The sequence below is a fragment of the Opisthorchis viverrini genome (genome assembly GCF_000715545.1).
Source record: "Opisthorchis viverrini unplaced genomic scaffold opera_v5_109, whole genome shotgun sequence".
Taxonomy (NCBI): domain Eukaryota; kingdom Metazoa; phylum Platyhelminthes; class Trematoda; order Opisthorchiida; family Opisthorchiidae; genus Opisthorchis; species Opisthorchis viverrini.
Genome location: NW_008751764.1, coordinates 503,916 through 519,297, shown reverse-complemented (window position 1 = coordinate 519,297; position 15,382 = coordinate 503,916). Strand labels below are relative to the sequence as shown.

At 41.4% G+C, this 15,382-nt stretch overlaps 1 protein-coding gene across 1 annotated transcript; it reads right to left on the bottom strand.

Annotated features, from left to right (window-relative positions):
- Positions 1–1,305: 1,305 nt before the first annotated feature.
- On the bottom strand, positions 1,306–14,953 carry T265_05627 (hypothetical protein; the record flags this gene model as incomplete). Its single annotated transcript, XM_009170686.1, has 7 exons — positions 1,306–1,447; positions 4,240–4,405; positions 8,093–8,294; positions 11,281–11,438; positions 14,327–14,484; positions 14,519–14,584; positions 14,711–14,953. The coding sequence occupies 7 exons, from the start codon at positions 14,903–14,905 to the stop codon at positions 1,382–1,384; spliced, it is 1,011 nt and encodes a 336-aa protein (XP_009168950.1).
- Positions 14,954–15,382: the final 429 nt, after the last annotated feature.

Here is a 15,382-nt window from a genome sequence, read left to right as displayed (position 1 = left end):
AAGCAGGCGTAGCAGACCCTCAGTATGAACTTAGGAAGTTTATCTTATGGTCGGGATGAAATTTAACTACTTGGTTGTGAAAGTTTAGCTAGTCTCAGTTAAGTGCCAAAATATACTCAAACTTAAAAGTTTGGTAGATTAGTCAGCCAAAAGTCGGTGCCGATGACTGAAAGGATGAAAATCAGTTGTGGTGCCTTTTCCTCATAAGCGAATACTTTTCGGAACGAACGAGGTTCACTTTCTCAATGATGCTCACACTAGAAGGGGATAAATAATCAAAGTGTGGAATAACGCCAGCCTCGCGAAACGTGGACATTTCCGAGTTATCACTGGCAGCAACTATACAAAAAGCGATTATATTTATGAATTACCTGGAGACATTTGTACAGGTTTGTGTCATTTAACTGTTCAGTAAATGTTTTGAAGAGTAGCAACTGACCTCTACAGAAGTGTATGGTTTCAATGAAAAGTTACTCTGTATCTTCATATTTTTGACGTTTAAAATCTTTTGGGTTATTGACACTTAGTTTCCTTTTACTGCATATATATATATATATATATATTGGGTGTCTACTAAAACATAGGTTTTGTGGAACCAAGAGTCCTATCCTATCGTGGAAGAATCCAAGTGACTGAACTGCCAGACGAAATTCGTGCGTCATGTGCCGTAAGAAATATCGAGTACGGTTTCTTGTTTTTCAGTCATTATACTGCCTTAGTTTGAAAACCGTTTTTTGACCTTGTTTGGTCCAAATCAGTTTCAACTTATGGTATTATTTAGCTAGAATTCAAATTTTGTGCTCCCTGACACTTGCTATGGTGGCAAGGCTTTTGGCGTACTGTCCAGGAGTTTGGTGTTTTTTGAGCGCGAATTCACTGAGAGAAAGGTTCGTTGTTCGAGCCCGGCCTACGCCTCTCGACTTCCCTGTCTGAGCCTGTGCAACCTGGCAGTATCCCAGCTCTCGTGCTTCGTTTGGGTGACATGGAAGCTAGCCATCAAAAGGGTGTTGCAGCTAAACAGTCATTATTAGTATTACCGACCATGGAGCGGGTGTTGAGCGGTAAAGTAGTTGAAATATAACCTTCGTCATGCAGCACCTGCTCATTAGTGACGCGAATTTGCAAGTGATTGTTTGGCAACTCGACATTTCATGGTGCAAATGAAAACATAACGCCAACTACTCGATTCACAACGTTCGTTTGCTGAGTACTTCAAGTGGTGTCAAGTAATGGATTGGATTTCTGCACGGTACATCAAGAAGAGTCGTTTGTGCTCACTTTTTCTTGCAATATTTGGTACACAAAAAATAATCCAAAACCCAAAAATACGCCGTTAGTGAGAAAAATTAGGGAGAAATCCACGGTGACAAGTAGAAGGGCCTCAAAGTTCGTCATGCTGGACCATGCGCTCGTAACATGCAATTAGCGCTAAGTCATAGTGAATAGCCTGAAAAAAAATGGAACGACATCATTCCATTACTTTTTACATATGTGAGGCGTTGTGGGAGATGGCTCAATTTCGTGTCTCACCAAGAAATTGAAAAGAGCTAAAGTTAACTAACATCCCGCCGCGGAATCGAAGCTCATCAAAACAGATTAGATTTGCTAAGGTATTCTCGGAAGAGACATACTAAACTCTTCTTGAGCTTTTTAATTATGTTACTATTTAATTGAACAGAACAGTATAAGAAGTGCAGATGTAATTTGTCACATGTTCACCCTGATTTCACCTCATTGGTGCATGTGGATCGTGGTGATTTGGTTATCTGATTTCAACGTTGACCGCCCTATTCTCTATTGGTCCTATCTACAAAAACAATATGAAAAGTAACGGTAGCCCGTAGATTAGCTCAGACAACAGGATTGCCGTTAGGTTCGACCGCCTGTGAGAATTCATGTAAATATCCCGGATATAAACTAATCGGGAAACCAGATACTTCCTAAGTGATTTGGGAAAATGAGGAATAACCAACTAGCTTCACGAAAGTAGTTCACTTAGTTGACAAGCGAATCGTAATCGTCAAATAGAGAAGTGAGTTTTGTCTGTAGAACAGGGGCCTCAACTGGATTTTCCGGTTGCAATCTGCCTGGTTAACCTCGGAGTATTTACTGATATTTTGAGTAGCGAGAATGACGACAAATGTTTGACAATGACACATCATTAAGTGCTGTGGCATTCTCCACTGAGTCGCCGAGAATGCATTATCAAACGTTCGTTAGATGCATACCAGTTTCAGTTCTTAACACAGAAATAATCGCCATACAGGGCCGACTGGCCTTTAAACACGCGTGGACCAACACTAGTAAGACAACATCTATCTATACATTCAAGAGACTCACTATTGCGAAGTAAAGAAACCCTGGTCTAAAAATGTCAACGCATTTTCCTCAGATGCATTCAAAATGTAAATAATTATAGATATTCAAGATTCATTCTTTTGCGTAGATGAAGCATTCAACCACATCTGAATACACGTTTGGTAATCATACATCAAGGTGACTATAAGCACAAGTTTCAGACCTAGTTGCAAGACGTTCTAAAGTTCAGCATGCGAACAAGCGCCCTTGAGTAATAGATTGATGGCAATCTTAAAAGAACCTGTCGAAGGCGAACAAACGGGTGTAATAGTCATTAACTGTGTACAAGCTGACAAAAATCAGGTTCATGTTCCAAGATGTTTAAAGATTCATTGAATGAAGATATATGCTTTGTTCTGCCAATTTTTTTGTACGAACTGCAGTCGTGAGCATGCGGATTAAAGACAAAAATCGTAGAAGCAAAGCCAAACAGCCTACAAGTTACCTGACCGGTACCAGATCAAAGCAAATCGTTTGGTTCAACATTTGTCGTGCACTTTGTCGGGACTGGCACAATTTGCACATTAGAGCGTCACCCGGGGGTGCTGCGTTGCTAAGCAAGACCGGGAATAAGTTCGGTCGGTCGATTTATTAGCCTATGTTTAGCATATGTTTAGCTATCGATGATGCAGCATTGCGAGTTGACCCCTGGTCTGACGGTTGTTACATTGATTATATTCGGACGACTACGGATAATAATAATCGGAATTCAAAGTACGTTCTGCCACGTGTTCCGCTGGACAGTTCTCCGTCCTGCTTGCGTTTCCGCAGCTCCAGGAAAACTAGTGGACTATATGAGGGACATTGAAATTTCATGTCTGTACGGAGTAAGTGTTTTGGTTGTCGGTATTAGACGTAGTTAGGCTACAGTACAAACACGCTTTAAAGCGGAAGTCAGCTTGTATCCTATGTCGTTGACCATGCGGTTACTTTGAACCTGAAATAGCAGACCTCTACCTGAAGCCCATGGTGAATATAAACATGCGAGCGCGCGATGCCCCCAAAATACAAAATGAAGATACCCCTTCAATTCCAGATATGTGGATGAACAATCCAGCCTAACGCAATGCAATACGTCGTTTAGTGAAACTTTTGGGCCCAGAAAGAAAATGCCGCTTTCTTCAGTGGCTGGAGAATACTTTGGTGTTTCCTTAAAAGCTATTTCCTATTGATATTAGTTCTTTAGTTTACAGCTCACCCACCCATTGGACAGCTGACTTTTACGTGATTTTATTCGTACCTGTTATTTTGATTCAGAGCTCTCTAATGACAGTGATTTGATCTGACATCGTACAAAGAGTTAACTTCGAATTTGACGGTGGGGCCTTTAAACACCATGATGCTGTTTCGGGCATCTGCAACCAAGGCTAGAGATTGTTATGCTGGCAAGAAGGGACCGGTTCGGTTGGTCGTGTCCATTACCAACACTCATTACCAAAACAACGTTCTTTTCGTGCCAGCTCAGATAGTCTCTCTGCACCAAACCCTGAGGAAGAACACATACATGACGCATTTCCCATTGTGTGGTTCGGTCGTACCGATGTACTGTCGTAGCTGGGTGATATGAAGAACATGACTTCGGTTCGGACGTGCCAAACCAGCTTTTAAAGTAGTGGAGGAATCACTCATGATAGCGCTTTACGCAAAGATGTGTGCACCAAATCGCGCGCACGTGTTCCTAGAGCAAACAACCGATTTTATCGTATCACGTACTTAGACGAGGAAGATGTCTTAATCCTCAGTTAGTGTGGTTACTTGGATCACAGTAATATGAAGTAATCAGCCTTACACAGGTAGTATTACCGAAGCCACACACTGCGAAAAACGAACTTGCTGTGCTTTGGTCAATGGATTTGGGTTGCCGGGTTAATGTACACTTACCTCGGAATAAAGTCGCTGGGCCAACTGTTTATCTTGCACTACTCCCAGTCCTTGATCAAGACATCGTGCATAGAGGAAACATGCCATGGCCCGTGCTCGTTTTTGGAAATTTTTGACACCGTCCGTTTCAATCGTGAGCTCATCGTTTCCCGCCGAGAAAACGATCCTAGAATTTTTAGTTTCAAGCCTTAGTCATGAAATGATTGGCAGTCTGCATAAACAGTTAGAGATCTTCATCACAAGAAAAATATTTCTGAGAGGGCAGATTACACTTAAGGGTGCATATACAGAAATATCCCCAAATAGAAACCGTTTATTCTTAGTTTGGATTGATATTTTCAACTAAAATCCGCCATCTTTCTACATTTATTACCACTTTGATGAACGCCAGAAAGTAATTATCAAGTCACAGAATTTCCATGCAAAAGGATGTCGGTGGTTCTAGCGTCCCCGAATGATGTTCCCCTTTGAACTAGCGAATTTAGCATGACTGGAACGCGTAGAAAAGGTGGCCTTTGCTTCCGAACTCAGCTGAATTCAGCCTTCATGTGACCAACGCTAGCCCTCCACATTGCATTCATACTAAATTTCAGTACATAGCTTCAGCGTGTTCACTGCGCTTGAGGTCTGTATGTAAAAAACTTGAAATGTTCCACCAGCTAGTTGCTCAACTTACACATTTATTCTGCGAGTCGCGAATCTGCAGCAAAATGGTCTGACACACCAATCCATGTTTCAAAAATTTAACTAAATCTACCCAAAACGGCAGTTTTTTAATTTCCGTCGTGCAGCCAGGTAAATTATGAATTTCCTTATCAATATTTTTGTATTGGGATGCAGAATCCATAGCGAATGGACCCTAGTGTGAAACTCATTACGCTTGTAGCAGCCGTGTAAAACGGAGATGCATATTTTCGAGGCTTGTTTATTTTTTCGTTCTCAAACTAATTTCTACTGATGATTATCAATAAGGACGCGAGGGCTGTATAGTGCTCTTCGGCTCTCCGGTATACGTCGGCTTTACTGCCAGGATCAAACCTGGATTGGGAAATTTGCAAAGCTTCTGATACTCTCAAAAAGCTGACAGCAGCTTTACAAGGACAAATAATTCACACTAGGAGTAAATCCTCATCGTCACTAGAACAGCCGGTCAACCTTACGGGGCAACTTCAACTGCGGGGTGAAAGCTCCTAACTGAAAACCTCTAAGAGACGTTTAGTCTTTTTTTATATTATAAGTAACTACATGATTCATACTTTTCCACCGATACTACTCTACCTCGGATCGAAATATACACATATACGATAGGTTTTGTCACCACACAGCATACAAAGTGAGGTGTTGTTTCTGTTTTACCAGCACCGCACATTTGTCTACTTTCCTATTGCACAACAGTAAAAATCCTGGTTTCTCCGTACAACATAAAGAGCCCCTGCATTTTGGGTGATAAGTTAATAGCTATTTCAATGGCCACATGAAAAACCTGAGGATAATCTCAAACTTTTAAACTTATTAAACCATGCAATTCCTTAATTGGCCGGTTAGAGCCACTGCGTACTATTCTCTCTCATCGATTTTACTTTAAGACGGATTCTTAACAGAGAGTTTATTGATGGGATTTGTTTACTACATGTTTCCATGGCTACTGGTTCAGTTCGGGAGTTGTACGCCAACATGAAGACGGGAAGCTAAAATGTTCACTGGATGAATGTCGGCTGTCTCAGAATGGATTCACAACAAGTGCGCCAGTCCTTGCTCACGGCGCTTCACGTATACGTTTGTCCCCTCGTAACACGTTGGGAAACAGAGAACTTCAATTCCAGGCGCTTATATCTGTCATCAATTGAAACCGGATGAAATCTAGGTCAGTTCCGTGGAACATAAGCTAAATTGAAGCTAAAAAAGTGGATTTAAAACGTTAAATCGGACATTGTTCGTTGGATGAACTTAGTCGGTTCATTTGCGGAAAATTACCTAGTTACACTCTGGTTTCCTAGATACTTTGACCAAACATACCTCTTGTAAACGAAGATAAATCCCTGTAATTGTCCTAAAGTTCGTGGAAAGTACGTTAGTCTGGTTTGAATTATGCTGCATTAAAGCATCTGCTGTGAAACCCACTATCTGAACTACGGACCATTTCTACAGCACCAACTAAAGGATACTACAGTGCATCGCATTGCACCACAAAAGTTTTTCATTTCGTGAAGATTTAGTCTGTAATCAAGCTTTTAGTGTAGATGGCAACTTTCAAGTGTTAATTTGGGAGTGTTTCACTGCTCCATACTCTCGCAAAATATGGTATAGCAAGCAAAAAGGTCTACTTTTTCCGTGTTATAGAGCATGTGATGTAAGTGGTTACTAATTGAGTCCACGTTGTGATGCTTTGTACAGGTCAGGCTAATGAATGAACTACAGTGAGCGGGAAACAATTATTGTTGTCTGTTTTCCATGATGCAAAATATTTGATTCGGATTTCAACCGCTAAGCATTGTGTTGCTAAAACCGAGCAGGGGTAAATACCGGGCGGTAAAAATGCTGCATACGATGTCTCGTCTTTCGACCTCAGATCCTGCTCTTGTGATGATAATGGATAATAGCTCCTGGATGTCTTAACATGTGTCTACTTCAGAAAATCTACAAACTACTGCATAAAGAACGGCAAGGGCTGGAGTATGTTTAGCAGAACAGTTAAATGTGAATGTATGAGAACTGCAAATCCTCTGTGCAGATTACACAGGTAGATTGATTTCCACTCCGCCAAGTTTGAAGCCTTTCCCAGTGCTGGTACCCTAAAGAATGATCCAACAGAACAAACAAATCAATGATCTTCACTTCCCTGGGTAACCCCGGGACCATCAGAGTTGACATCGATGGCTTGAGCAAACAAAAGTGTTCAAACCAAATTTCAATATGCGTATCTGTTACACAGCCTGAAGTTTGCCGTACTTCCTGTTCATTTTTAATATAGATACCTGTCAAGAACTGCAAAATTAGGTTTAGTTAAAAAAATGGCAGGCAAAATTTAGTTGGATGTTTACGTCCCGTCTTGGAGCTAGAAGTGTGTAAAACTATCCAGTACATCAGCTGACGCGCCTTCCTCTTAAGGCAAACAGATTAATGGCCATTTTGCTGCTTGTGCTTTACGTTTTACTCATCTTTGGTTTTTCTCCACCTGAAACAACACAAGGTTTAAGTAACTCCTCTCAACTCTTCTCACTTGCGTATTTCCCCATTGCGTTTTATCATAAAATTTGCCCATGAGCGAGTGTCCTTGATAGTGTTATGATGCTGTTACGGTAACCAAATGTGGCGAAATGTCCGTCTTTTACAGACTCATGTTTGGAGGTACAAAGTACTATGTGGTTTCCTCTACCAGTTTACTGAAAACTGACTAATTTGCGATCTATATTGTTACGACGAGTATTCTCACCAAACTGTTTTCCGGCCCATACCTAGTGGCATATTTTTACATCATGATGGTTTAGTTCTCTGAGTGTTGGTCTTGCTTTCTGAACCATGGCTACAGCACTGACTGTAACACATTTATAAATAGAATGTTTAGTGGGACCAAATCAACCAGTGCGAAACCAAGATTGTGTTATTTTGACATTTTATTACTTGAGAATTCACTCCAATATCAAACAAATGACAAGGAATCAAGAGAATCTCAGAGTACCTTTTACTAAAAGGCTTAGTTATTGAAACCCTTAGTTATCTGTATACAAAACTTCACACAGGAAGTTAGTTTACGAAGAAACCTCCAGACAGCTCAAGTGACGTCTTTACTGGCGGCCTGAATTGCAAAAATTCAGGTCCCCAGCTTCCTGATAAAGGTCAAGTGGAAACTCACTTGCTTGCGACAAATGCTGCATTCGTGTACATTTTGCGTTTGTAGTAGAAGTAGGCTAGTGAAGCTCTAGCATATAGGCTTCCACGGTCTGCGGCCTCAGAGAGGCAAAGGAGCGCACTGGACCAGTCTTGTTTTACTCCTAGCCCATACAGATACATTACTCCAAGCGCGGCTACAAAAGAAATGGGCACATTCTGCATATCTGTAGGAAGATGAGTAGTAATTGGTATAATATCCTGTATACCATATAAAGACAACCAGCCATACTAAAGGAGGCCTGTTGTATACGAACACTAGGTGCTATCCACCATTAGTCTCAGCTACAAACCAAATATAGAAAGTGACTGTCTAGGAGGGGAGAAAATCGCTGCTTACAAACTTATAAATGCTTTACTGAAAGCCGCAATACGTACCTACCGCCCAGAAATAAATATGTTACCAATGCCCGCTTGCGACTAAAATTCGATAATTGTGTTTCCAAAACATTTCGACATTAAAATAAATAATCGTTTTCGGATATCTGAACTGATCACTTTGCTGCTTCTACAGACCACCTTCTACTGTTAACAAGCTGCTGTCAAGTTCGTTTTCATTTCATCAATTTACCACATGAAGGAACTTTCAAATTCCCATCTAGCTGACATTTTACACTTCGCCGATTGGCCACTTCAAATCCACAGAAACTCACCTCCTAACTAGTGAGTAGCATTTTGTTTAGAAATCTTATCTGACTGTAAAAGTGTTATTGCCTCCGCCTTGCATTCCAGGCTAGGTTCAGAGTAATCTGTAACAGGCACGGCGCAGGCTACGAACTCATGAGAGAGGCGATAACAAAGAGTTCGTGTCCGAAATGCCAATGGCCCCCTTCGCGGTGTCTATACAGTTGGAGACATACAACATTAATGGAAGCTACTCACAAGGTTTCTGGAAACTCTTCGACAGCTCAAGACCATCCTTTCCCTTACTGGGGCTCATCAGGTGTTCCCCAATTTCCGTTAACATTATGCTCTACTTGATCCCAAATTGGATTGATTTCAATAAATACATTCATCTGCAAATCAACTTGGTTGTCACGGGAGACTCAACGGAATATCTCGTTTATGAGTAATCTTTATGAAAAAACACTGCGATATCTCAAATATCGTACCAACTGAAACATCAGGCAGCCTTTGTGCAGTAGACTCATTTAAGGAATACCATGAACGAGAGATTCAGTTGAGCCTCCCGTGAAAACCAAATCGATTTGCTAATGAGTGCATTTGTTGAAGAACGAAAACTGTTTAGGTAGCAGTCGGTTACCCGGTCTTCCCCAGGTTGATTCTGTATAAATGAAGACATTGCGTAAGTGGTGACTCAGCGTGAAATTAGTAAAATCAAGAATACCATGACACAAAATAGGTTCCTGGCGGAGAAAAATCAATTTGATCTGACCCAAGGGAACTTGGGAGAATCCAGAAGTAAACGTAACAGAATGACTGGAAGAACTCCACAGACAGCCAATCAACGGTTCCGTCTTGTTTGCGATTCATCAAGTGAGCGTAGTTTCCAGAGTCAGTAAATATAACTCCTCGCCTTAAACCGCAATATTCTGGGGTTTATTTTTGTAGCATTACGCATGTTTAAATTGCCGCTGATAGTACCATCATTGAAAGTCGTATCGGCGTTTTTTCGCAACATATTTACCAGTGATTCTGTTCCTAGTCTTCGCTGCCAAAAACCGATGCCAAATCGATTTTCCATGAATTCACAAAGATGGTTTATTAGAGCGCAGACTGTGAATATTCCGATTACAACAAAAACATGACGTTTCGAAGAGATTCGAGATGATTGCGCAGATGGGCGATTTTAGTTGATTTTTCAGGAATAAAGTGGCAGTTGAGGGATGTGTGTGTTTGGTTTTTGAATGATTCGCGCTATTCAGCATTCTTTGGAACAAAAACTTGATTCTTCGAATTCCGCGACCATTAGATCCCAGGGGAGAACAGCCTAAGTCACGACACATTTTCACGTCATTCTTATGTGAAATGTCCTTCTGTCCTGGGACGATTATTCTGCTGTATCAATACCAGACAGAAGAGCAGTGTTCACAAGAGCTAGAGCTCGTCAGTAGTTCTTAACCTTGGCCATGCACGTGCTTGGATCCCTTATATCTGACATGCGAGAGGATCATGTTACCACTATACCCACAGGACAAGGTGATAGCACACAAATTATCGCATCTGATTGGGCGGAAGTGTTTACAACTGAGTGATGTCATTCAGTTTGTCTGAAGCCTCGACTAACTACCCTCGAGAAACTGACCTGCTTATCAGGACTTCCTAGTCACGGACGCTTAAAACCAGCTGGACAGTTGTAGTATGGCCATTTCAAGTACCCATATGTGAGCTTGTTGGTAGTGATCGCTCGCGTAGTTCCTTGGTATATTGGAATCATTAGCCGTAGGTTTGTATCTGGCATCCTATATGTGGTCGAATACAAAAGTACGAATAGATTTAAATGAGGACTGACGTTCAAAGCCTTCATAAGCTCGCTTAAAATTGCCAGGCATAATTCGAATTGCATACTAAGTTGCGACTCCATGTTCGTCTTCTCTGAGATTGCGCCGGAATATGTCACCGTCAGTGAAGGACAGTGAAACATTTTTATAACAGTGTGACAGCAGATGGCCTTCGCCAATATTAACGGTAAACGTTTTCGAAGTAACTGGTGGTGCAAAGTCCTAACTTGACTGATTCCCTAGAGACAATAGATGGAAAAGGTCTTGTGCCACGTAACGTTTTGTAGGATAGAGAGCATTAGGTGTGAAGCAACTTGGTGTAACATGACACTGATATAAACGAGATTTACTCGGGGACCGAGAATTGAGCTGTGAAGATGCAGGAAGACACACAAACCTCTTGTAAGTCTATCCATTGGACACGCATCTGAACACTTCTTTTGTAGTGCTACTTTGTACAGAAAAGACAGTCTCGTTAGTCGTTTGCAGCTGAAGTTGTTCCAAGGTTTGTCCATGTTAATCTCATTCAGAATGTTCGTAGATATTCTGGTTACAACATGTTACTTGGTAGTTATAAGAATGCCGAATTCGCAAACAGGAACGATGAGACTGTTTTATCGTATGCAGTAATATAAGAAATACACTGCGACCCAAGATAAAGTAATTTACACGCCACAGAAACTTTTCTCACCTTGAGATTCAACACTTCCATTTCCGCAGGCTTCAGAATGCCAGTAAAATGCCTGGTCAAGATCACGTTTTTCAGGCTCGGAGTAAATATAACCAAGGGCAGTTTGTGCCAATATAGAAGCCTTTGGATCCCCGTTGTTCGCAGCAATCTTGAAGTATCTTGGGAAACAAAAAGCGTTTGTGGCAAAAATTTGAGCTAACACTACGCCACATTCCATAGGCAAATTTAACATGTATTTTCAATAGGCCTGATTTTACCAGCGTTTCCATAGATCACCGGCGAACACTGGCACCGTACGGTTGTGCGAGATTTCGGCAGACATTATAACAGACATTTTGTCGCAGGACAACTGAGAATAATGAAACGACAGCTGAATGGAGTAGTTTTAATGCGACAAAAAGATCCACCAGTTGATGTGCTACCAGGTTGACAAATGTGATATTCTTGTTGCGCGCACAGTGCGCAAAGATAATTTCGATTTTTGTGAATCGTGGTAGAACAAGTAAGACCACAATCACATTTCGGAGATCTGCCCACCTACAATTGTTTGGTCCGGAAAATAGATGACAGTAAATGCAGCGGCTAACCGTTATTGTAGCGAATTGTACAGAGTGACTCGCTGCAATTAATGAACTCCGGTGACACTGTTCAGAGCGCATGTACGTGTTCATGAGTGAATTTAAGTGCGACCATTTGACCTAATCATAGGAGGCAAAAAGTCACAAAATAAACCGATCTATTGTTTGTCATTACGAGTTGACAGTTTACCATAGCAGCTATTTTCGGACCCATATTGGGAAGTTAGAGGAATGTATTCAGATTGCATCTGCACTTACCAAGATTAATAACTTGGTGATGATTATCCAGCCTTAACACTGTTGGTGCAAAATTCTGAGACTTGAAGTGATTGAAAGCAGTTCTATGTTATATTCTACTGAGAGGAAAACTCTGGTTGATAGGGAGTTTGACAAACCGATTTTCGAAAATGTGCAGTGAAAGTACGACAGTCAACTGGCTGCAGATTCCACTAGATGTGCCTTTGGAGAATGACTCTTCAGACACACACAGAATGAGAACATGAACTTGATTATAGAAGAAGCGGATAATCACAAAGAATAATAATTCGTGAAGCATAACTGCTATGCGACAATAAGAGGCACGTACTCTGAGATATTGCCAGGCTGTTCATATCCAGACGGGAACAGTTACTTATTTCGTTTCTTTTTAGGAGTATTCTAATCGCTAAGATGGCAAAGCAGAAATCATTTGTCGCTGTCAGTGCGGTCACCATCTTCATAGGAGACGGCAGCACTAATTTTCACACTGTTGCTTCACTCTTGTAAGCCAAAAATTAAATTCATCATATTCAAAGAATTAAAGTGGAAAAAAGAAGTGTGGACAAAAGAACAACTTGATGTTGGTTTACCAAAACAACTGCAAGGTGGCTACATCCTCTGGAGCTCAATCAGACAATCTGGAAAAGAGAAGCCAGCACGAACGCCATCGACCCCCATTGGCTGCCTCTCAGGTTGCGCCATTCTGAAGGAGATACGGGGGACAGTACTGTTCCTAGTAGGCGATGCATTGACCTTCAAAGGACACGGCCGTGCCAACTCAGTCATTTGTGGTAAAGATGTGCTAAAAGCACAGAGACGACGTGCCTAGTTCTATAGTCTTCCGCACTTTACTTCATCTGTTATTTTGCCCTAGCATTACAACTTAACCACACTAAGTCCACCGACATCGGCTATTGTTTCATGTTGGTTTCTTAACCATTTTCGCACGTATTATGTGCCAAGAAGTCAGTTGCGAATTGTATTCATTTATCATGATTGCCCGTGGCACGAAAGAAATACGGGTACAAAACATTTCCCGAGGTTTATGTCACATTTCCTCGCCTTCACATGCGAAAACCCTAAAACAATCTGACAAAAAACTAATTTGCTGGATTAATATACTGAATGAAGCCATTCTATTAGCTCAAAAATACGTTATAATCAACACTAGGAAAGTTAAAAGGAAAGAACTTTGTGCACTGGTGGTTTGATCGTTTTTTAATTCAGTGGCCCTCCGAAATGAGCTTCGAGAAGGGAAAAACCTGCGAAGGCAGCATGACATTTGGAGGTCCTGATTTTATTTTGATCGCAGAGACCGCTTAAGTCATCGGTACAATGGGCTGGCAATTATCTATCGGTTTCCTACTCTCAAGCCTCACACATAAACAGCAAATTTAGCCCTATGGATGATAGGCATACTGTATTTTAGACGGCGACGCCACATAACTTGGAAGGCTCGGCTTCGTGAATTATACTGTATGCTTGCAAAACAGTGGAACTATCTCCTCTGTCGAAATTTCTTCTGTTTCAGGATGTCTAAGACGGCTTTCCTTGTTGACAGAAACAGAGTCTCAAGTTAGCTTTAAAAGAGGTTAACAAAAAATCTAACTGTCTTGCCGGCCCATAGTATAGAGTTGCAAAGAAGTTAAAAGACAATTCTAATTTGTTCTACATTTTGTATGATATGGAACAAAATAAATGAAGTCGAATGCCTTGACTGATTATACTGAAAGAGCTCTTAGTTTTGGTATGCACACAGTCGATCCCCACTTCCACACCAGTCACAATCAGCTGAGATATTCTACCGGCTGTGGCCGTCGAAGGCCGGATCCGTACAGCTAGTGAGACCGTGTTGAGTGGAAAGCGGTTGAAAGCGGGTGTTGATTGTTGGTTATTCTCCATGGGGATGAAAGTGTTACACAGTGTACCGGTTGTTCAGCACATAGTTGCTTCTTTCACAGGATGAGGCTGCAAATGAAGTTAACTTTTGATCCACAATTATTAATAAAACTGGAAAATCCATCCCAGGCACGTGACCACATGTGATCTCTTCTGAGAAGTAGTGTTTCTCCTAAATGAGCCTGGAAAAATTCTTGAAAGGCTTCTTTTAGGGGTGATCCCGCCAGGAATATAATTGTAAGCCCGGGTCTGCAAAATATTCAGAGCAATTTTCGCTCATATTGCAAACCCTGGAAAATTGTTGCACTTACTCAATTGCCTTATCGATGGATGGGTAACAGCCATAACCTTGATAATACGCCCTGCCCAAATTAAATGCAGCCGCATATACCAACTCGCGCTGACCGGCAGGTTCGTCCGGTCCGAAAGGGAGTTTAAGAATTTCCTCGAATATTTTGCAGCCCTCTGTCTATCGCGAAACCATATTCAGCATCCACACCTACCTGTGGGTTCCCATAGTTTTTTAGTTCGTCCGCATCGACAAGGTTATCGTACAACATTGCTCCCATCTGATATCTACAACGCCAGTCTTTATGGTCTTTCCAGGCTTGTTTAAAGTGTTTCCAAGCCGAACAATAGTAGCGCTACTCTAGTATTCCATGACTGGACCCGTTTCGGGATAGAAAATAACCTACGTTGAGTAAATAGATCTGCCCCAGCTGGAAACCAGCATCATCTAGACCGATTTTAACGCGTTTCTGGAGTACATCTTCAAGGTATTTATCCAGCGTCTCGTAGTTGAGCTCTCGTTCATCCGATATTTTGTCTAACACCATTAGTTCTTGAGCCACGCGGAACGATACTCGTGAGGAAGTACTAGTAAGTAGCATGGGTACTCCTTGGAAAAGTTCATCGATCAACAGTTGACTCTTGACTGCCTGTAAAGAAGAACAAAATAAAACACAGGTCATGATGAATGCTTCATTGAATCCGGTCGGTTACCAGAAATATGATACACACACACACTATTTTATTCGCCTACCAGCTTTGTAACAGGTGACAAAAGTTTTGCAACGATTTCGAACTGGTTACATGAGCGCCAGATAATTCCACTATGTTCTTCAATCAGGTTGTCTCCAGAGGTCGTGGTAGTGAATTTATCGCACACTGCTTTTTTGAAGTCAGGTGAATTCAAAAATACGGTACAAAAAATGAACCAGTTGCTGTGAATTTTACCTACTTTCTAATTAGCAGGACGAACATTATATTGCTTGCAAAAATATGATTTTCTATCGTCCAGTAATTTAACTTGCCCCATATTAAATGTGGCTGAAGGTATGCGCTGAGACCAGGAACGAACAGGACAA